Raw genomic sequence first — 22,327 nt, forward strand, 5'->3', positions numbered from 1 at the left:
GGGTGAGCAGTTGGGTGAGCGAGCGGGCAATGGTTTGAGCAGTCTGGTGAGAGAGTGGGCAATGGGGTGAGCAGTTTGGTGAGAAAGTGGGTAATGGGGTGAGTGAGCAGGTGATGGGGTGAGAAGTCGAGTGAGCGAACAGCAGGCGGGGGGAATGCAAACGAACACACACACACACACACGCGGTTGCTGCGAGGGGAGGTCCGGCCAAGCTTCCTCCCCCAAATTAGTCGGCAAACCGAGCAAACTTCTCACCCTGCCGCCACCGCCGCCACCGCCGCCACCGCATGCCCAGAGCTGGCAAATAACGCGAGCGCAGTCCAAATCCGTGGGGTTGCGGGTTTTGGTTGCGGGGTGACGGTGGCAGGAGGGAGATGGGGAGGAGGGATGGGGGGATGGGGCGGGCTGCATTCATAATGTGTGGTTGATGGTTATCGCGTTGGGGAAGGGTCCCTGCCGGGATCCGTTGCGCTGTGCTCCACATGTTCCCTTGCCGTGGGGAAGGCGCAGCTCTTGTTACGTCACTGGAGAAACGTCGCAACCGGCCCTTGTATTTGGACACACGTAAATATATCTCCTTAGCAGACTGTTGGGGCAAGTGGTGTTAGCGAGCATCTACGAAGGCCGGCACGGCACACGAGGGGTGGGTGGCCAGCACCACGCCCAACCGCCTTTGTATCCCCAGTGGCGATGCTTTTACACACTGCACCAAATACTCATTTGAGGCTGAGTCGACCGGGGGGAGGCCCAGGACCGGTTCAGATAACCGGTTCTGGTGTTAGCCATGAGCGGGAATCGAACTCGGGTCGTCGGGTTCGTAGCGCAACGGGTTAACCGCTACACACGCACTCACAGCACTTGCACCAACAGTCTGTTGTTAAGGCCGCGTGGACGATAGAGACTCTAGAATACCCCTCCCCCGCCCCCTGCCCCCGCCGCTCTCGACACAGGGACGCCGCTGGACTACCGGACCTGGGCCGTCTCGGCGCCCCCTCGCTACCGGGGCTCGACTTGGCCAAGTCCGGCCTCGGCAGCGCCGGCGGGGGCGGCCGCCTCCTGGGCGCCGGCCCACCCGGCGCGGCGGGGGGCGTGCCGGGGCCCGGCGCCGGGCCCGCCGGGGTGGCCGGCGGGCAGTGGGTGCCGCCGCCCGACCCGTCGCACCAGCCGCCCCACATTGCGCACCACAGCTGGGTGGCGGGCGCCTGCAGCCCCTCCACCATGTGGCCCGGATCGCCCTACTACGGTAGGGGACACCCGACGCACCGCCAGTCACGCTACCGGCCACGCTATGCGCTGCACCGCTGGTCGCACTGCCAAAACCGCACTACCGGCCACACAGTGGAACGCTACTGACCGCACTACCGGTCTCACTGGCGGTCTCGCTCGCGGTCGCATTTCCGTGTGCGTTGTTAAAGTGCACACAGCCTGCCACGAGTGCCGCGGCGAGGTTGGCATGGGCGCAACCGGTGGTGCAGCGGTTGGCAAGCTGCGCCACGAACCCGGCCACCCGGGTTCGATTGCTGCTCACGGCCAGCACCAGCGACGATTATCTAAACCGCTCCTGGGCCTCCCTTAGGTCGACTCAGCCTCAAGTGAGTACCCGGTGCGATGTGTAAACATCGTCACCGGGGAGACAAAGGCGGTCGGGCGTGGATGCTGGGCCACCCACCCGCCTCGTGCGCCGTGCCGGCCTTAAGAGGTGCTGCTCGCTAACAGCACTTGCCCCAAACAGCCTGTTAAGGCTATTCGGGTGATCTTCGTCTTTGTTTACAGTGGATATCGGCAGCACAGTGAGTTCAATTCCCACTCGTGATCAACATCAGCGACTTGCCCCAACAGCCTCTGGCATCATTAGACCTCCTTTGCCAGTACCAAAATATAATAAAATGGTTTTCCCCTTTTTTCTGGCAACAAACTGAAAAAAAAGGGGGAAAACCCTATTATTACATTTTGGTACTGGCAAAGGAGGTCTAATGATGTAGATGCTCACCCCGAGCCCTCATTACTTTGATAATGCATTGTCTTTGAGCTGTACGCCTTCTGGCATCATCTGGTCGAGCACCAATTGGGTCGAGGCTCAAAAGAAAGCCGTCCCTTGGTGTGGATCAATCAGTTTCAAGAACAATGCATGTATTATCATAGTGTGTTTTTTGTTTGCATTTTGACTGCTGGTATTGTGGTTAATGCAGACATGAATCCTTGTAAAAGGTTTCAGTTTTGTAGCCAGAAAAAAAGGGGGAAAAACCCTATTATTATAGCCTCTGGGATCTTTGACATTGTTGTGTCTGTGTGTGTGCGTGCTCGCAGGTCTTAGCCACGCGTCCATGGCACAGGGCCTCCCCGTTGGGTACCCGCCCAGCCTCCCCGGCGCAGTGCCCATCTCCCAGAAGGGCTACCAGATCGCCCAGGACCCCCAGTCGGGCCACCTGCTGTTCATCCCCGCGGAGCCCCCGCCCCCACACTTTGGTGAGCGCGACCGATACATAATAATATATCCATAATAGACGGGGTTTTTTTTTTTGGGTTGCATCGCGGAAATTATAAATGTGGTGTTGTGAAACCCGCCGCCACTCGGCACAGCCAACTAGTAAGGTTTGTCACGTAAACCAAACATGCCAATTAGTTACTAGTTCAGCACACCGGTATGTTAGAGAGTTAAACCCACAACATTTACAATTCGAGTACGACGTTTTAGCCGGTAATTACAACCAGCATCATCAGGCAACAGCCAAAATTATGTCGCCGCATCTCACCGCTGTGGAATTTGTAACGCGCGCGGTTATTCGCCAGGTTACTCGCCAGGGAAACCCGCAGACAAGCGGTGGTGGGGGAGGGGGGGGGGAGACGACAGTCAGAACTGGTGCCAACAATTGCCCAAGCTCTGTGATCCGATATTCGGATGTTTGGTCAACGCCATTAATTGCCAGAACGCTCTATAAACAAGTTGGGGGCGACGGGCCGAAGGTCAATAACAATCGTAACGGAGAAGCAGCCGATGAACGGTGTGCATCCGAGAGGACTGCTTCCACGGGGGGAGATGGAGTGGGCGATATGGGCTCGCGCCCAGGTGCTCGCTTTGATATTGTGACACGATCGATCCGCTGCTGGACGGAGGCCTCCCCGAGGAGTCGCCGTCTCTCACGGTCCTGCAATTTCGCGATCCGCCTCTCGCTCCCCCGCGCGCGCGCACGCGCCTGTATCGCGTGACGTGCTGCTACTACTGCTTGTCGCCGATGCATCATTGGTATTCTTTTTTGGAGAAGGTGGCAACAGCCGACGCGGGTGAGAGGATTGCGCGGCGGTGAAGGATGGCGTTTTTAGAATAGGTAAAAAAAAAAAGACGCTTGCCGTGCTGAAGTGTGCGTGAGCAGCCGGTGCGTGAGCATTGACACGCAGATTGACTCCGTTTCCGTCCGCGATGGATCTTCTCTGCGCCTTGACAGCAAAAAACAAACAAACAAACATAAAAAACCTCAAAGCACTCGTGAACGGTACTGCTGCCTTAAAAGAAACAAATGAATGACAGGCAACGTTTTGGGCAGTCACCCTTCATTATAACACATGAAGAAGGGCCATTGCCGGAACGTCGCCGATTTGATATGCAGGATATATAAAATGCAGATCGCAGTTCTGATAATCATGCTGGTTTTTGTAATTATGATATTATACGTGGTGGTGATGATGATTGTGGTAATGGTCATGCTAATCGAAGTTGTGATTGCTGATGATGATGATTATGGCAGTTCAGCCAGTGTTTCTTCTGCGTGATGAAAGCTTCTGATAATTATCGTAATAATAATCTTCCTTATCATCATCATTATGATGACGTCAACACAACACGCACACACATGGTTCCCCGTGGAAACAGATTCATCTTCTGCCCGGGCCATATTTTACTATTTAATTATAAAAAAAAGATACACATATATTCCATGAAATGTAGAATATTTTCTCCAGGATGGCTGGCAAGTGTGTCTAGCGCTGACGATCCCCTAATGCTGCTGCTGCCGCCCGTTCTTGCTCAGTGTCTATTAAACATGAATAAATAACAGCTTCTGGGTATTTGTGTATTGGCCGTGATGATCGTTGTGTGAAGGTTATTGGGCGTGATGACTCTGTCTGTGATTTCTATTTTTTTTCTGCTCCGTTTCCATCTCTTCTCTCCCTCCCGCTCTCCCTCTCTCCCCTCCCGCTCTCCCTCTCTCCGTGCAGCGCTTGCTCGCTCCGTTTCCCGTTCGCTCGCTCTCTCGCTCTCCCTACCCCTCTCTCTCTCTAACCAAACTGCGTCCACTGATCTCTGCCGTCATTAGGGGGAAATGTTTCGTGAATGGGGTCTTCACGGTCACTGTCTGCAGTTTTTAATGATGGCGCGTGCGTGTATGGGTGCGCGCACGCACGTGCGCATGCGCGCAAGTGTGCTATTGTAGGCATGCTTGTACGTACATGTAGCTATGTGTGTGGTTATCCGTGTGTGTGATTATCTGTGTGTGCTTGCGTGCATGCAATAGCATATTTTTGTTTGTGTGCCTGTGTTCTTCCACCCGGCAACTCGACACACGACCAATATAAAGTGGGGAAAATCCGAAGTGGTCCTGGGCCCTCCCCTACGTCGACTCAGCCTTAAATCAGTACCCGGTGCAGTGTCAACCAACGTGGCTGGGTGTGGTGCTGGCCACATTATCTCTTCCTCCTGATAACACAGTGCTCGCCGACAACATGTTCCCCAACAGCCTTTCGAACGAAGGGTACACGGTGGGGATCTTCGCCTTTGTCGTTTACCTGCGTGTACACACGCGCGCGCGTGTGCACGTACGCGTGTGTGCGTGGGTGTACAGCGGAGTTGGTGGACCGCGCGCACACGCTGTGGCCGCCCATGTACCCCGGCGCGTCGCCCGCCTCAGCCGGCCTGCACGACGCTCCCTCGCTGCACCACTTCCTGTCGCACCAGCAGCTCCTGCAGCGGCAGCACGAGCTCATGTTCCTCCACCACCAGCACCAGCAGCTGCACCAGCAGCACCAGCAGCAGCAGGCGCTGGAAATGCACAGGAGCCTGCACGCGCAGGTGAGTGTCTCGCGCCGCGTTCCCGTGAGATTAAATAAGTTGAGCGCATTGGAACTCGACGGTGGTGGATCACAGGGTGGGTACGGGAAGGAGGGGTGGCTCGGCGTTGGGTTCATAATCTCACGGTCCCCCCCCCCCACCCCGATCCATATCCCGCCAACCCCTTGTGAGGTATTTTTTTATTGAAATATTTACCAAAGAAAACATGTTGAAGGTTTAAAATAAAAAAAATGTGCGCCCTTTTTAGAAGGTTTAGAATGTCACGACCGTCGTGCCATCCCCCCCACCCCAGCCTGCCCCCTTGCAGGAGTTGGTTTGATCCTCCCAGAACTAGTGGCTCAAGGGCAAGTCTAGTTGGCTAGGAGAGTCGGCACGCGGCGTTTCCATGTTTTGCCGAGTTATTCGACTCTTCGCGCGAGTTGGGCAAGGCTTTCCCAGAACTACATCCAAGCAGGGCCTGCGCTCGAGGTTGGGTTGCTGCAAAAAAATGTACTGAATGTGGAATTAAAATACTCACACCGCCGACAACGTCAGCTCCCCTCTGACGTAGGGAATTCATGGCGCGAGCCTGTGACGCAAGGTTGACTTGGAAGATTCGGGCCACAGCCCACATTTGCGTTTAAGAAAATGGTAACGTTCAACTTGCAACACAGTAGTCGCTCGCTCCCGATGACAGAGACAGAACAACTCAGAGGCGCAAGGAGGAACCACGGACGAGCGGGAAAGGTAGCCAGGCTTTAAGCCAGTGCCAAAATACTTCAACGTTTCATCCAGGACTTGCCCTATTATGCTTATGTATCCTTGGATAACCGCGGAGATATTTTGGTGGATAAGTGCAGGTAATAGTATCGGATGAAAGGTGTTTTCCTGTCTAACGTGGACGATCGATCCCTCTCTCCGTGCATTCCTCCTCTCTCGCCCTCTCTCCGCGCGTGTCACAGGAACAGCAGATGTCATCGGCTGAGCTCCGTGGTGGCGGCGGAGGTGGCGGCACCATCGATCTGGACCACGACGCCCGGCCGCCCCGGGCGCCGCCAAAGTCTTCGTCGAAGCACTCGGGCGCGGCCAGGGCCCGAACCACCACGCCGGGCCTCACCGCCGCCAGTGCCCGGGAGCGCACGGCCACCATCATGGCCTCCCCCCGCGGCACGCCACCGGCCTCCCCCAGGACCAGGGAGGGCGCGTCGGCGGTGGTGGCCGGGGTGTACCGGCCCAGTGACATGAGGCCGGCGAGTCCCGCGGTGGCACGGGCGACGCCGGTTCCCTCGCCGGCCGCTCCGGCCTACAACCCCTGTGCCCAGCTCGCACGCTCGCCCTCCCCTGCCCAGGAGCCCCAGGAGCAGGCTGGCGATCAGGCGAGGAGGGAGGCTTCGCCCGCGTACCAGGCTCGAGTGCCAAGTAAGGAACTTTTGTTGCATTTGTTTGAGTATTTGTTCCCTTTTACGATGGAGATTTGTGTCTTTTTTTCTCTTTTGGAGATGCCCCACCGTGCTCTTGAGGTCTTCTTTCGCATTGCATCTGGGAATGAACAGACAAGTTTATAGCCGAACCGAATGTGTTGCGTTCGGTAAGTTGTAGATCTCGCCATGCACCTCCTTGCATGTAAGCGTTCTTTGGGCAATGGTCGGTGATGCGAGTGGAGGAACCACGTGAACTCATATGGAAATTTATAGACTGGCATAGGGACCACTAGACTCAAATATAGACCCACAGATCCACAAAGACTCAAAAAAGAGACCCATAGACTCGCAGAGTGAACTCCTGCTGTACAATTTAGTGTATAAGTGATAATAATTCACTACTTATGGAGGAGGTGCCTGCACCTGCCATCTGTGGTGTTATTTTCTTTCTCTGAGAAAGGATATACAGGTATCCCTCGATTTACGAATATTGGGTTTAAGAAATGTAGCATTAACGCAATTGACACACTATGGAAACTTTTCGATTGATGGAATCGAATTTCCCCGTTAACAAAATTGGACTGTGGCACGCGCCATGAGATCAAACAAGAAGTACCCGTGAGGCCGCGTCATCCATCCGCGACAGCGTCACGGTGTCGCTAACAGTAATGCTTCCACATCGCCTTTCCAGGCCATTCCAACCATGCAGATCTTTTGTTCAGTCCCATGAAAAGGTTAATTAATGTTGTTTTCAATTGATTATTATTCAGTCGTTTCAATATTCAACTTCTGGCTTATTATTATTTTAGTCTTGCTAAAAGTCATAGTGGTATAAATTGTTTAGCTTAGGAGTAGCTGGGATGACTGTCCGAAGCGCATCTCTCGTATTTTGTTTGGGGAAAAGCCGTTCCGATGTGCTGTGCTGGGAGTGGAGGTATTTTTCTGGGCCGTTGACCCAGCTGAAACTAAGCTCTGAGCAGTCGCTCACGGTCCGTTTCGTTTTATTTCCTCTTCTTTCCAAACCACAGACAAACCGGGAGACTTTGCGCTGGAGCCGGCAAATGGCGCTTTCCCGGAGGCCCCGTTCCATGCCGAGGAGGCGTCGGCCACCATCGCCGCCCCGTCTCCCGGCGAGGCGCGGCTCCACCGGCCGTTCGACTCGGCGTCGCAGTCCCGTGCGCCCCTCGCCGGCGCCGCGCCGCCGGCCTCGCCCGCCTCGCCCACCTCGCCCACCGGCTCCAGCTCCGGCGCTGGCAGGAAAGACGACGGCGGCGGCGGCGGCGACGCCGCCGCGGTCGCCCTCGTCCGATCGCATGAGGGCGACAAAGAAATCGTGGCGGAGCCCCGGAGGGGGGAGACGGCGGAGGAGGGGGAAGCACGAGCGGCGGCGGCCGTGTCGTCTCGAGAAGCGAGCCCGGCGCCGACGGCGACCGCGTTGCCACCTGCGCTCGTGAGCCGGCGAGACGCGACCTCTCCGGAACTCGAGCAGCCGGGTAGTTGCGCGGCCGCGAGCGAGGCGGTCGCGGCACCGGCGTCGTCGGAATCGCTCGCCGCACAGCTCGGCGCTGGCGCCATTGCCGCCGCCGACGCCGCCACCGCAAAACCGGCACCGGCGCCCTTGGTTGAGCAGCGCAGAGCCAAGGACGGCCGAGTCGACCCGGGTGATGTCTTCAAGGGCCACGGCGGCGAGGACGATTGCGCGGCGGCGGCGGCGGCGGCGGCGCCGGCGGTCGCTCTGCTAGCGCGGCCGCGCTGCCGCGACTTCCACGACAGCCCGCTGGCGCGTCTCGCCGAGTCGCTGTGCCTCGGCTTCGAGCCCGAGGACCCCATGAGCGGCCTTAATACGCTGGTGATGGTGTGTCTCGGCAAGACAGAACCGGTGCTGGTGCCGGCGCCGGACGGGTTGGCGTGCGCGCCCGGCGCCGGCACGCCTCTGCCGTGGGACCGGCTCGCCGGGCTGCAGGGCATCTCACTGCTCAGCGAGCTGGCGCTCATGCGCATGGATGGCAAGAGCGGCACGGGGCTGACCGGTGAGAGCGTGGGGGAGGGCAGCGGGGAGGCAGTGTGTGAGAGTGTGGGGTGGGAGTGTAACCGACCATCTCTGTGTGCCTGCACGTGTCTCTCGTTGTGTACCACGATTTCTGTCTATTCATCTGCCCATTTGTCCCTCTGTCTGAGTACCAGTCCTTGTCTCCGCTTTTTGCGTCTATCTGCGCGTCTCTCCGCTTGTACGCCTGCGCATCTGCGCGTGCGTCTGCCGTTGCGTACGTACGTGTGCCTATTAATAGATCGTCCCCGTGTGTGTCTGTCTATCTGTGTCCGGCGAGTGTCTGTCATCCATCTTTACCCCTGTTTGTCCGTCCGTACGCCTGCTGGTGCATTTGTCCACGTGTCCGAACGAACACGGACTCTCCTTCCCTCCAACTGTCCGTCTGTCCTGTCCTTCTACAATGGGCTGGAGGGGAGGCGATGAGCGCTTAGACGATCCGATACGAACGAGACATGGCACCCCCCCCCCCCTCCTCCTCCTCCTCCCCTGTCTCGACCGCCAGGCTGCTGCCAGCCGGGCGATTCGTGCGGCATCGCAGCCGCCGCCACCCCGGGGTCGCGACGTCGCGCCTCGGCCCTGCAGGTGCTGCTCGGCGTGGCCGGCGCGGAGTTGGCTCAGGCCGCGCGCGAGCGCGCCGCCCTCTCGGCGCTGACGCACGCTCGCGTCGTGCGTCAGTGGAACGACAAGCGCCGGAAGGTGGCGGCCTCCGCCTCCGCCGCCGCGGTGGCCCCGCCGCCGTGCTGGTGCCCCCGCAAGGAGGAGCCGGTGAGTTTGCCGGAGGGTGTCGGGGCGTGCGCGCGATGGCAAACGCCGCCCCCGTACAGCCAATGACAGGCTGTTGGGGCGCGGTGCCGTCGGCGAGCGGGTGGATGGCCGCGCCATGCCGGGTTGCCTTTGTCTTCACAATGCCGAATGTGGGTTGTTGTTGTTGTTATCAAAATGTGTGTGTCTTAGTCTATACGGCTAACTGTAAATGTGTGTGTGGATGACACTCAAAACTCTGTATCCATCCCCCTTGACCCCCCCCCCCCCCACTCCTGCCTGCAACCCCCCTTCCTCCTGCTGCCCTCAACAGCCGTGCCCCCTAAGGGGGGGCCCTGAGCTGCTGGAGCCGCTGGAGCTGGAGCTGCGCGTGCGCTTGGCCGAGGTTCAGCGCCGCTACCGCGACAAACAGCGCGACGTCGCTCGGCTGCAGCGCCGCCGCGACTGGCGGTGAGTCCCCGGCGCCACCGCCATTGCGCCACCACTATCGCCAGCTCACAGTTTTCGGCTCCGTAGAAGCCATGCCATGACGCAGACATCACATGCAATGAAAGCGTCTTCAGCCCCACTCCGGGCCCTGCTTGGCCCCGAGCCAGAATCAGGCTTCTTCTCACGAGGTCAGCGGCGCATCACAGTTTAGTTCTGACGCGGCTCGGCAAACGGAGCAGTGGAAAAACTAAAAAACGCTGATTATGGCGAGGGTCCAGCGCGTGCTCGGCTCGGATGTGCCAGTGGAAAAAGGGCTGTTACAGGCTACAAGTGGGATCTCTGTGTGGTGTGTGAGTGTCTATGTGTCTGTGTGCGCATGCACGCACCTCCGTCAAGGATGAGAAGCTGCGTGGTAGTGTAGCGGTTAGCGCGCTGCGGTGTTCAATTCCTGCTCACGGCCAACACCGGTGACGATTTATCTGAATCATTTCTGGGTCGACTCGGCCTCAAATGAGTAACTGGTGCGGTGTGTAAACATTGGCACTTGGGAGACAAAGGCGACCGGGCGTGGTGCTGGCCACCCACCCCCTCGTGTGTTATGCCGACCTTCATAGGTGCTCGCTAATATCACTTGCCCCAACAGTCTGTTAAGGCTCTACGGGGGATATTTGTGTGCGCGCGCACCTCCGTCAGGGATGAGAAACGGCGTGGCTGCTGTGGGGCGCGACGTGGGCCCGGACGGCCGAGGAAACGGCGCCAGGCATCGAGCGGTCCCCCCTCTCCTCTCCATCGGCTCTGCGACTCCTCGGGGGGAGACAAGTGAGTGGAGCAAGCTTGCATGCTTGCAAGTGAGCGAGTGAATGGACACCATATATGTGTAAATAAAAGAGAGACGTAAATAATTAAAATACTTTGATGGGGAGTGTGCATTGTCCTCCCAAGTATTTAATTAGCTGGAGGGAAGCCAATGGGTGGCTGCCTGGGATAAATGTGTTTGCATACTTGAAAATAGTCCCTTTAGTGTTGAATTGTTTTCTCCCGAATAGCAACACAACTTGATCTTACATTTTCGTTTGTATTGGATGATATTTGCGAGAAATTATTGCGTCACCCCTTAATAGACGGGATGGGCAGACAGACCGACAGACAGACATATGGATGGAATGATGGAGCCTACGGACAGATGACTTGAATAACATATTACAGATGGACGGGCGGACGGACAGAGCTGTTGCACGAACAACTTTGGTTGTAAAGCGCTCAAAAACAAAGCCGGTGTTTCCGCTGCTCGATCCGCGATCGTCCCAGGGCCTCCGGCAAAGCGGCGCCGGCGCAGTCGGAGGGCGGCGAGAGCCACGAGGACGGCGATGGCGGCGACGGCAATGATGACGGCGCCGCCGCCGCTCTGCCCCCTCGGCGGAAGAAACCGCGGCGCGGCGGTCGCTCCGACGCCGCTGGTGCCGGCAGGAGGCGGCGTAAGGAGCGAGAATCGGAGGGCGGTGGTGGCGGCAGCGGCGGTGGCGGCGGCGGTAGCGGCGGCGGCGGTGGCGGGAGGCCGAAGGTGGTGGCACGGAACCTGCAGGGGGCGGCTGGCAAAGCCGCTCGTGCCGAGGTAGGGACCGCGTCGCGGGCGAGAGACGTTCGGGGGGAACCCAGTGCGGGAATCGAACTTGGCTCGCCATGTTCTCATGGCACACACTGCCGGTTTGCTGCAGAGGTGCGTGCGGGTGGAGCCCACAGACACCCTCGTTATTACTGCTGGGATCCTGGGTGTGATTGAACTGGTTCTTCGCGTGAGTCGATGATGTCGCAGTGGTTCATGGTTCGAATGTGGCAGGCCGTGCTGGTTAATTCTGCGGGTGTATTAAGCATTCAATACGGGCCTTCTGCTTCACACTGGACATTCAAGATCACCGTGAGTGGGCCGTTGTTTTCCGGCGCCGTGGTTCAAATTTGCCAATTTAGATTCGAATTACACCGCAAAGTACTCGATTGCTTTTTTGTGTTTAGTTTGTTGTCCTACCACCGCACGTACGATTAGCACGGTTGGCTACGTACGGTGCGAAAGAAGTTCAACATACATGGTCCACGCCCCCCGTTCCGTAAAACACTTCGGAGGACAGCGTGGCTTTCCTGGGAGAAACAAGGGAGCACGTTGCCAGACCACTGTGCCACACTTGCCAGGGCTCTATTTACTCGCTGAGTATTCATCGCCCCCGGTTGCCCGCAGGCCGGAGTGGCTTGTGCGTGAAAGGGGGGAGGTACAGCCCCGGCGAGGGGGTGAACTTTTGCCCTTTAAATCTGCGCTCAATCAAAGGGGCGCCCTGACCAAGTCGCCCTCGTTGCCATGAAATACCAGCCGCGGCCAGGAATCCGTAGTGTTCATAATCATCACCGTTAGAATAATCACAATGATAATGATGATGAAGATAAATTAACACATTTGTAAAAAATAAAAAAAAGCCTGAAATGATACACTCAATTGTGGTGGGGGGTGGGGGCGAGGTAGAGCAAGTGGCATGTAAGTAGATGGTTGAGAGTTCGAATCCTGGCTGTGGTGGTTGACTCTGGGGGATGATAAAATGAGCACCACCACTTTACTCGCCTCCACCATGGGAACGTGGAATTGCCCCAGGGCCTGGAAAACGCTGGATGAGCACTGATGCCTTGTCGTGCCTCTTTTGGAGGAGCAGGAGGAGCATTGCTTGGGATAAAAAAACCAAAAAATTCGACCGGGAAGAAATAAAAATCATTAACCTTATGGGACCAACCTCCCCAACGAGGCAAAATGAACGACCTTCTTTGCAAGTGACGGCTGCTGTTGTTTGCCGGGTCGCGCAGACGGCGGTTTCACAAATGAATAGGCAAAGCGAATGAATAGATTAATCGCCAACCGCACACCCAGCACTGGCACAAACAACAGCGGCGGTCGCGGGTAAAACACGGGGCTGCACGGACGACGATGACGACGGCAACGATGATGTGCGCCGGGATCGGCGTGGTGCGGCGGGATCGGCGTCTGGGTTTGATCCCTAAATAGGGCACACCTTTCTCCGTGTGAGGTTTCTATGCTGTCCCCCCCCCCCCCCCACCTGTTCTGCATGGGTTTTCCAGTTTCCCTCCCATAGTATTGAAGGGAAAATAACATTCCATATCAATTGGTGTTGGCCAAAACACGCTAATGCAGGAGCCTCCTGAAAAAACATTTGTATGGACTCTGGGTGATGGCGACAGCGATGATTACGATGATGATAACAACATCGAATGATATTTATCATTTCGATTTAAAGCTTTCGTGACTGCAATGATTCATCTTCTTTGGTTCTTTCGGTAAAGTCACGTAGAATGAGAATAAAATAATAAATTGATAAAATAAAATAACACAGTCTCGCCCCCTTCACCTGATGAAGGCCGCTTGTGTTGTGGCCGAAACGTCGTGAGAATATTATTGTGTTATTTTATTTTATCAATTTATTATTTTATTCTCATTCTACGTGACTTTACCGAAAGAACCAAAGAAGATATTTATCATGAAGATGATGACAATAATGATGATGACGATGGCTATGATGACAATGACCACGGCGATGATGATGCTGATGATGTATGTTGATGACATGTCCTCTATCCGACAGAAGCTCGCGCAGCCCAAAAAGAGAACGAAAGCAAAAAGTTCCGACACGACGTCACCATCGCCGCGCAAACCCAAGGGCCAGACTCGCTCCCCGGCGCCACCCAGCACCGCGGTGGCACCATCACCACCAACACCACAACCACCGCTGCCGCCGCCGGCAACGTCCTCATCGTCAGCTTCGGCACAACCACCATCCTCCTCCTCCTCGCCCAACTCCTCCTCCTCCTCCTCCTCGTCCCTGCCGGCGCCTGGAAAGAGCAAGAAGAAGAAGAAGAATTTTAACGACGGAGGGAAGAGGGCGGCTCTGACCTCTGGAGCTGTGAACTCTGCCCCGGGCGCGGTCACCAAGACCTCGCCGGCGAAATCTGGCAAGAAGGAGTGCACGACCACCGCCGGAGCCGGAGCCCGGGCGGGGGCGAAGGGGGCGGCAGCGGCGGCAGCCGCAGTGGAAACTGGCGCCAGAGCCAGGGCGGACGTCGCGCAGCTGGCCCCCGCCAGGCCCGATCAAGGTGAGCGCCACACGCTCACCTAATCGCTCGTGACTTGCTCACCCAGTGTCTGTCCCACATACCCACCCGCCTACTCGCTCTCTGAACCGCTCGCCCATCCGCCTACTCGCTCATTTATCGACTCAACCACCCGCCCGCCCGCCCGCCCACTCACTCTCTCACCCACTCTCCTACTAAAACACCCACCCACCCGCTCACTCTCTCGCCCACTCGCCCACTCGCTCACCAACCCAACGGACACCCACCGACCCACCCGCCCACCCTCTCACCAACTCGCCCGCCCCGCAGGCGGCGCCTCCGACTACGAGCCCGTGACCGCGGATCGCTGGCCCTCCCTCTCCACTCCCGACTTCTCCTCGGTGGCCGCCTCCAAAAACCCCTCCGCCACGACGGGCGCGGCGGCCGGCGCTGCCGCGGCGACGCCGCCGCCAACGACGACGCCGCCAACGACGACGCCGAAGAAGAAGCCGGCGCCCGCGCCGGCGCCGTCGCCAAACCCGCCCCGCGCCACCGCCAAGAGCGGCGCGCGCCGGCCGGCGCCGGGGCCCGCGCTGGCGTCGGCGATGGCGTCGGCGGCGGCGGGAAGAGGCGGCGCGCGGGGCGGCGGCACGGGCACTGCGAAGGCGCGGTCGGGAGCGAGCGGTGACACCGGCGGGAACGGCGGCGGGGCGCCCGGCGCCAAGGGTCACGCGAGGGCGGTGCGCATCGTCTACCCGGCGCGCTTCCCCGACGACAGCGACGACAGCAATGATGATGACGACGATGACGACGACGACGACGACGATGATGATGATGACGACGACGATGATGAAGAAGAGGACGATGAGGACGTGAGCTCGGTGGAATTTTACGAACGAGGTGGGTTCGGTTTTGTTGAGAGAGTGGCTTAAGTTGCTGTGTGCGTGGGTGGGTGAGCGAGTGGGTGGGTGAGCAGGTGGGTGAGTGGATAAGTGGTTGGGTGAGCGGGCCAGTGAGTGGGTGAGCAGAGTGCAGTGCATGCATATATATTGTTGTACTGTACTTCTATTACCCCACGTCTATGCTCCACGCCTTCACCAACTCATTCAGTGTGGTGAAGCATGGTCACGTAACCCCCCACAACCTTCACAGTGTGGGAGAGACGGCATAGGTTGTGCATTGTGAATATTTAATTTCTGGTTCAGGATGGCTTCCTGCTCAAATGAGCCGTGGATCGGGGATGGAAATTCCACATGGCTATGGAATGGGCCTGCCTGTGCACAGGAGGGACTGCTGGTTATAATTTAAGGTCGGGCTGATTTTACTTCGCCAGAGTAGAGAGATGGCACGTTTTGGAGACCGGCTCAATTATGTACATAAAAAAAATGCAATTAGCATACCTCATTTCTGTTGCTACTGCTGCTACGTTGTGGCTGCCTGCTCTTGGATTCAACTCCCGCCCGTGATTGGCGGACGCGTGTGTTCACGTGGGGCTAATTCCATTGCGCTGCATATTAAGCATTTTGATTTTTCAAGCTAAGCCTTTCTGTGTGTGTGGTGCTGCTGGTGGTGATGGTGTGCAGAAAAATAACAGCAGCTGTAGGTAGCAGCAGCACAGAGGCCGACCTGGACACTCCCCAAAGGTCGGAGGAGGTGGGTGGGGGGTGTTGGGGGGGGGAGTTCACTCCCAAAATGCTAAGCTTTTTTAAAGGAGGCCCTACAATAATATAAAAAAACATTCTACGTATACTCACTGGATAAAATTGATTTTTTTTATAGTTTAAAAGAAATGGTAGGGGCAATCACCCATATTACCCAGCTCTCCACTCTCCCACCTCCCTTCGCCCTAGAATCCATCATTGGGAAAATTGAAAAAGAAAATAAAAATTCACGTCGGCTGCTTTAGTTCGGATTACGGGGCTTAGCAAAAGGACCCGCGCGCACGCACCTTGTTTGGTTAAACAAATCCACGTCGGACCTGGCTGTAATGAGGCCCCTCTGTTTTGAAAGCTGTCAAGGGAAGTATGAACACTTAATCTGCCACCGGGCCGGATTGTTACTGAATTACCTATTTACCTGGGGTTGGGTTTCTCGTGGCTTTGCCCCCTGCCTGCTACGCCCGTTCCCTGCCTTGGCTCCCGATCGCTCGCTCTCTGACTCGGCAATATTCACGATCCGTGTTGGTGAATAGGGGGGGGGGCGGGGTGGGGCTGGGTGGGGAGCGGTGTCGCGTGGTCACGTTCGATTCGCCGGCCACGGCCGACTTTGTTGCCACCAGCGCTGAGACCGTCAACTCTCTACGCTTGAGAACGCAGGGATGGCCGATGCCCAGGTTCACACAAAGGGATCTGATGCCAGGAGACTCATTAACACCCAGGATTCACACTCAAGATCTGAAGCCCAGGTTCACACCCAGGATTCTGGGCGTTTTTAAGCACGTGATTTAAGCTAAAACTATTTTAACCAGGTTAGGCCCACTGAGCTGTATAGCTCTTTTTTCAGAAGCATCCTGGCCGCAAATGATAGCTCAATTAAGTGACGTATCACGCGGGAATCTACAGCAGCCAAATACTCTAAACGCGTGACGTTGATTCTCAACGTGGAGGGAAAAACCGCGAGGACACGGAGAAAATCCAAGCGACCAACGGGGAAACATGCAAACTACAAATATACAGCACACATCTAACCCAAGACTTGCTGTATACCAGGCGAAGTAGTTAACATCTCCCCACCATGGTGATTATACGACTCGGGACACACAGTTGTGAATGTAAATATTCGTCGGGTTTTTTCTTTGTTAAAACCGTGGGGGTCTCGTCTCTCGATTGCCGACAAACTGCCGTAATTGCCAGGAGGGCCATTCGCTGTGTTTTGGCTGTTCCGTCAAGGCCTGAAGCCAGAACATGAAACTGGTTATGAGCCCACACACACACACCGCCCGTGTGCCTTTAAGAGAAACAATGAATGGGCGAGCGGAGACGGTGGAAGCCGTTGCACGTGCGTGTGTTTGTACGCGTGTGGGGAGCGGGAGTGGAGCGGTCCGCTTGGCCGGGCGTGATGCTGGCTAGCCACCGCCTCGTGTGCCGTTCCGGCCTTCATAGGTGCTCGCTAACAGCACTTGCCCCAAGGCTATGCGGCGGGGTCTTTGTCTCTGTATTTGCACGCACGCGTGGAGTTTGAAGCTATGACACTGCGCCGTGCAGTGCTCACTGTTTGGCAGGTGAAGACCCGGAGCTCGAATATGAGCCGCTGATTTTTTGGGCAGTCAGCCAGTGGGGTTGGCGGGTGGGTGGGGCGGGGGGGGGGGCAATTGGTAGTGGGGGGCTGTGGGTGGGGGACAGGCAGTGGGGGGTGAGGTTGGGGGGGTGGTGCCTGTCAAACACCCAAGCGCCACTCGCTCCTTCGCTATAAATTTTGCAACGAGCCCCATTAAGGGCGCGCGGAGCAGAGCGCGGAGGCTCGGAGGGAGCGCACGAGCGCCGGGGAGGTACCGCTCGACTTGACCGCGGTCCAGCTTCTACCCTACCCTTCCCCCACTCCTCCCCCTCCATTCTCTTCTCGAGTCCACCCATCGCGGACCCAGAGAATGAATCTCAATGCTCTTGTCAGCTGCATAAATAAGGGGGCTCAAATGGATTGAATGAGCATCGCTGTTAGTGCCACTTATATTGGAATGGAATATTTTCCACGCCCCCCCCCTCTCCCCCCTGCATTCAACTTCTTACCCCCCCCCTCCCTCCTCTTCCCATACCCCCCCCCCCCACCCTCATATTTGGGTGGGCATGTATTTTCTGGAGCTCAGCCCCAGAAAGCTTCGTCTGAAATGAAGCCCTGCCTACAGACGAGACCAGTCCACACTTGTCTGAGCTGCCTTCTCCTGGCGAGCCAGGCTTACGGCTCCTCCCGGACGTCCACCCACCGGGAAGGGAGCGTGGAACGCTGGGTTGCGACCGCGTTGGAGTTGGTGATGGCGTTCAGCGTTTGCGCCGGTGGTGCCGCCGTTACAATTGGGGGGTTAACATCGGACTTTTTCTTTTTTTTTTGTTGGGCTGGGGGTTGGCATCGCAGGTGTGGTTGGGTTGCAGTTGAGAGTTGGCACCGGAGCTGGGATTGGCACTGCGCTTGGCACGAGTGTTAGGATTGGCGTTGTGGTCGGGCGGTATCATCGCGGCTGGCCTTGGCGTCGTGGCCGGCGTTCGCCGATGTTTTTTTTTAACTCACAGCCGTTGAATTCCAAGATGATTTTCTCTGCCCGCGCGCGCGCGGGGGCCTTTACACTCTCGTCAGGCGCTCAACCCAGTGGGGGCGGTGGGGAGGACGGGAGGGTGGGGCGGAGGGTTAAGGTGGTAAAAAAAAGAGGAAATAAAATGCGGCGCGAGTGACTGCGTGCCGCTAATGTGCGACATCAATTAGGAGCGCAGCCTCTGTGCTCAGAAATGTCCTCAAACCATCAGGCGATGGTGAACGCGGGAAATGGTAATGGTGGCTCTCTCATTAGGAGACGCTCGTTATTACGCGACCAAATGCTTGAGTGCGGCGCGCGTGTGCGTATGTGTGCGTGTTTGTCTATGTGTGTGCGTGTTTGTCTACGTGTGTGTCTACGTGTGCGTGTGTGTATGTGTGCGTGTTTGTCTACGTGTGTGTCTACGTGTGCGTGTGCGTATGTGTGCGTGTTTGTCTACGTGTGTGTCTACGTGTGTGTGTGTGTGCGTGTGTGTATGTGTGCGTGTTTGTCTACGTGTGTGTCTACGTGTGTGTGTGTGTGTGCGTGTGTGTATGTGTGCGTGTTTGTCTACGTGTGTGTCTACGTGTGTGTGTGTGTGCGTGTGTGTATGTGTGCGTGTTTGTCTACGTGTGTGTCTACGTGTGTGTGTGCGTGTGTGTATGTGTGCGTGTTTGTCTACGTGTGTGTCTACGTGTGCGTGTGGCGGGGAGCGGCAGTGTAGCGGTAAGCGCACCGCGCTACGAACACGGCGACACGAGTTCGATTCCCGATCCCGGCCGGCACCGGTGGTGAATGTCTGAACCGGTCGTGGGCTGCCGCTAGGTCGACTCAGCCTCAAATGAGTAGCTGGTTTACGGTGCGTAGTAAAAACATCGCCGCGAGGGAGACAAAGGCGGCCGGGCGTAGTGCTGGCCTCCCATCCCCCTCTTGTGCCGTGCCGGCCTTAGTACGTGCTCGCTTAAAGCACTTGCTCAACAATCTGTTAAAGGCTATGCGGGGAATCTTTGTCTTGTATATGTATGTGTGAGCATATGCTTGTGTTTGTGTGTTTGCGATGTGCAGGGATTAAGTGTGCCTCTGCGGCTGTGGTTGTTTTTTGGGGGGATAATGATGCATTTAAAATGCATTTTAAAAGAAACTGCTGCATTCGAACGTACACGTAATTACATGATAATATTCATCCTGGGGGCGAAAAACATGAACCTACGGAATACACGCACGCGAAAGAAATGCCACTGGCTTTGCATCAAGCCACGAAACACAGCAGCGGTAATTTTAGACGCCTCTCAAATCGCGACAGCCTCCCCCGTGACGTTCTGGCGAACGCGGTGAAAAATCGGACGTCACGGTGGCGCAGTGGTTAGCACACCGCCTGCCCGGCATGGATTCCCGGTGTCGGGTAGTATCAGTCGCTTTTGTTGGTTCTTCCCTTGTGCAACTCGGGCTCTAAAAACACCAAAGGTGTGGCCAGGTGTGCGTGGTGGTGGTGGTGGTGACAAGAGTCCTCGCTTCCGAACAGCACTTGCCCCAACCATTTCTTAAAGCGTGTCGTCCTATTGTTGGGCGTTCGATTTGGCGTGTGTCGATGTGCGGTCCACGTGCGTGAGCTGCGAGGAGCGGGCGCGCAACGTTCAGCGCGCAGCGCTACGGACACGGCCACACGAGTTCGATTCCCGCTCACGGCCAACGCGGGCGACGGCTATATCTGAACCGGTCAAATGAGTACCTTGCGCGATGCTTCGGTCGAGGAGTGGTGCTGGCCTACCCACCCCAGGTGCTCGCTGACGGCACTTGCTCCAAAAGTGCGTTAAGGCTATACGGGGGATCTTTGTCTGTGGCACAATGGGCAGCGCACCGCGCTGACAGGTCCCTTGGCTTTGATTCCTCGCCAAGATACACAACCACCGTCAGTGGCACCTGAACCCACCACGGGCCTGCCCCTAGGTCTGTTCAGCCTTCAATGAGCAGCTGTTTTGCGAGAATGCAAATTAACATACCAGCACTGTGTAAAATAAATGTTGAGGCCGGGTGATATTACCCACAGCGTGTCGTACGCCATACCCACCCTTGATAGGCTCTCGCCCCACCACCCACCATGCTATTCAAGCGGCACCAGGGGGAATCTTTGTCTTTGTGTCGTATCATCACGCGGCTAAATTTAAACACGTGTGCCGCTCGTGTATACACACCTGATTCCAAAATCGCGGCGCGGGCTGGCTGCCTGCCAGATGCGGCGGGCGTAATGGCAGGAGAGAGCGAGAGGGAGCGGGCGGGGGAGAAGGGAAAAATCGTGAGCTGGTTTGTAAGGCGGCGTGTGTGACGTGTACTCGGGAGGCAGCGGGGCTGGTGGTGGTGGTGGCGATCGGGGGTGGCTGGATGCGAGGAAGGGGGTGGGTCGGGAGGATGGGGTGAGCGGTGGGTGGTGCAGAGAGAAGGGTGGGGAGATGTGTGGTATTGTACGTCATAAGTGTGGTGATTCCGTTCGTTGGGAAGTGTCTCTCTCTCGCTCTCGCTCTCTCATTCTCGCTCTCTCTCTCTCTCATCTCGCTCGTGTTTGGAGTTCTGCCAGCGCGGCGCGCTCGGGAGAGAGCGGACGAACGCACGCACGCGCGCATCCACACACACACACAACACACACTCACACACACACACTTTCACACACACACTTTCACACACACACACACTCTCACGTGCCGCGCACATTCTCGTCCGCATATCCTCACACACAACGGCATAAAACACGCAACGCATTCTCGCACGACGTGTTGACTTTTCATTAAATCAGTTGATGTATGATGATGTCGATGGTGATGATGGTGGTGAAAATCACGACGATGATGTACGTTGAACTTCTTTCGCACCGTACTTCGCCAGCCGTGCTAATTGTATGTGTGGGGGGGGGAAAGACAACACACTCAATATAATGATGACGATGATGATCGTCATCGTACAAGGAAACTGATACTAACAATGCCAGCTGTGGGACATCAACTTCCCATCAACGAGGTGCAAATTATTGAAATTATTCCACGAGCGATGGAAAGTGAAGAGACAGCTGTGATTGTCACGCTCTTCTTATGGCCCTCCTGTACTCGGAGCACAAAGAGCAATCAGCTCTTTTATACAACTGATCAAATGCCAAGATAATACGTATCACGATTTGTTTTTTTTATATTCTTTACGATTTACAGAGTATTCCGTTGACAGAATTACACTCGAAGAGGACACTTTAAAAAAAGTCAGAGCCACTGTAAATGAACCTTGTCAGTCTTCTTCAATCGTTGCCCCCACCTATTCGGCGGTACTATCTCTTACACTTCTTCCGCCGTTTCCATTCAATCGACTGATAATTATTTGTTACGTGAGACACCCCCTGAGGCCAAGTTACCGAACTAGTTGTCGTGGCTGCGGGCCCGCAGCCACTGGCAACAGAGTTCCTGTTGGGGTGGAGAGGAGCCCAGCCAGCAGCCAGCCAGCAAACTGGGGGCGTGGGTGAGAGTATTTGTCACAGTGGTATGACTCAACCCTGGCTGACTCCCCCCCCCTCTGTGTTGCAGGGTTCGATTACAGCGACGACGATGAGGATGATGATGACGACGACGATGAAGATGACGAAGACGAGGATGACAACAGGGATGACCTCATGGACGACGAGGACGACGACGACGACGAGGACGAGGACGACGACGAGGACGACGAGGTGGCTGGCTCGTGTTTCCGACCCGGGATCATGGCGGGATTCGGGGGCCCTGCTCCCGGGCGGGGGACGGCAGTCGGGGGGGGCTCCCACCGCGGGGGGGCCCCCACGGCCCCCCCTCTGCCCTCCCTGGTGCAGCTGGAAGCGAAGCAGAAAGCGCGGAAGAAGAGGGAGCGGCAGTGCATGCTGGGTATGGAAGGCGCCCGATCGCCACTGCACCACGCACATACGCACGCACGTACATCTCACGCACGGTGCGGAAGAAGTTCAACATACGTAGGTGCGTACGCGTGTGTTAGTGAACACCACTTACACAATCGCACGCAGACACACACAAACCGTATATACACACACACACAAAGTTCCTCCATATTGACGTGACACTGTTGGGGCAAGTGCTGTTAGCTAGCACCTATGAAGGTACACGAGGGGGTGGGTGGCCGGCCAGCACCACGCCTGACCGCCTTTGTCTCCCTAGTGAGCGATGTCTACACACCGCACCAGGTACTAATTTGAGGCTGAGTCGACCTAGAGGAGGCCCAGCACCGGTTCAGTTAATCGTCACCGGTGTTGACCGTGAGCGGGAATCGAACTCGGATGG

General features: G+C 56.7%; 1 protein-coding gene across 3 annotated transcripts in view; it reads left to right on the forward strand.

Moving 5' to 3' along the window:
• The window catches only part of LOC116946076 (uncharacterized), a 129,115-nt gene that overhangs the window by 83,564 nt on the left and 23,224 nt on the right, over positions 1-22,327 (forward strand). For 2 of the 3 annotated variants that reach the window (XM_076069897.1, XM_076069896.1), the window contains 12 exons: positions 951-1,243; positions 2,308-2,466; positions 4,836-5,062; positions 6,004-6,460; positions 7,491-8,492; positions 9,015-9,277; positions 9,588-9,724; positions 10,397-10,522; positions 11,012-11,315; positions 13,339-13,846; positions 14,135-14,704; positions 21,587-21,916. In XM_076069897.1, the coding sequence (XP_075926012.1) occupies positions 951-1,243; positions 2,308-2,466; positions 4,836-5,062; positions 6,004-6,460; positions 7,491-8,492; positions 9,015-9,277; positions 9,588-9,724; positions 10,397-10,522; positions 11,012-11,315; positions 13,339-13,846; positions 14,135-14,704; positions 21,587-21,916 (4,376 nt within the window). The remainder of the gene's footprint in view (positions 1-950; positions 1,244-2,307; positions 2,467-4,835; positions 5,063-6,003; positions 6,461-7,490; positions 8,493-9,014; positions 9,278-9,587; positions 9,725-10,396; positions 10,523-11,011; positions 11,316-13,338; positions 13,847-14,134; positions 14,705-21,586; positions 21,917-22,327) is intronic. The other variant, XM_076069898.1, reaches the window with a different exon arrangement.

This window comes from Petromyzon marinus, chromosome 26 (genome assembly GCF_048934315.1).
Source record: "Petromyzon marinus isolate PM22_M1 ecotype Great Lakes invasive population chromosome 26, UKy_Petmar_22M1.pri1.0, whole genome shotgun sequence".
Classification (NCBI taxonomy): Eukaryota; Metazoa; Chordata; class Hyperoartia; order Petromyzontiformes; family Petromyzontidae; genus Petromyzon; species Petromyzon marinus.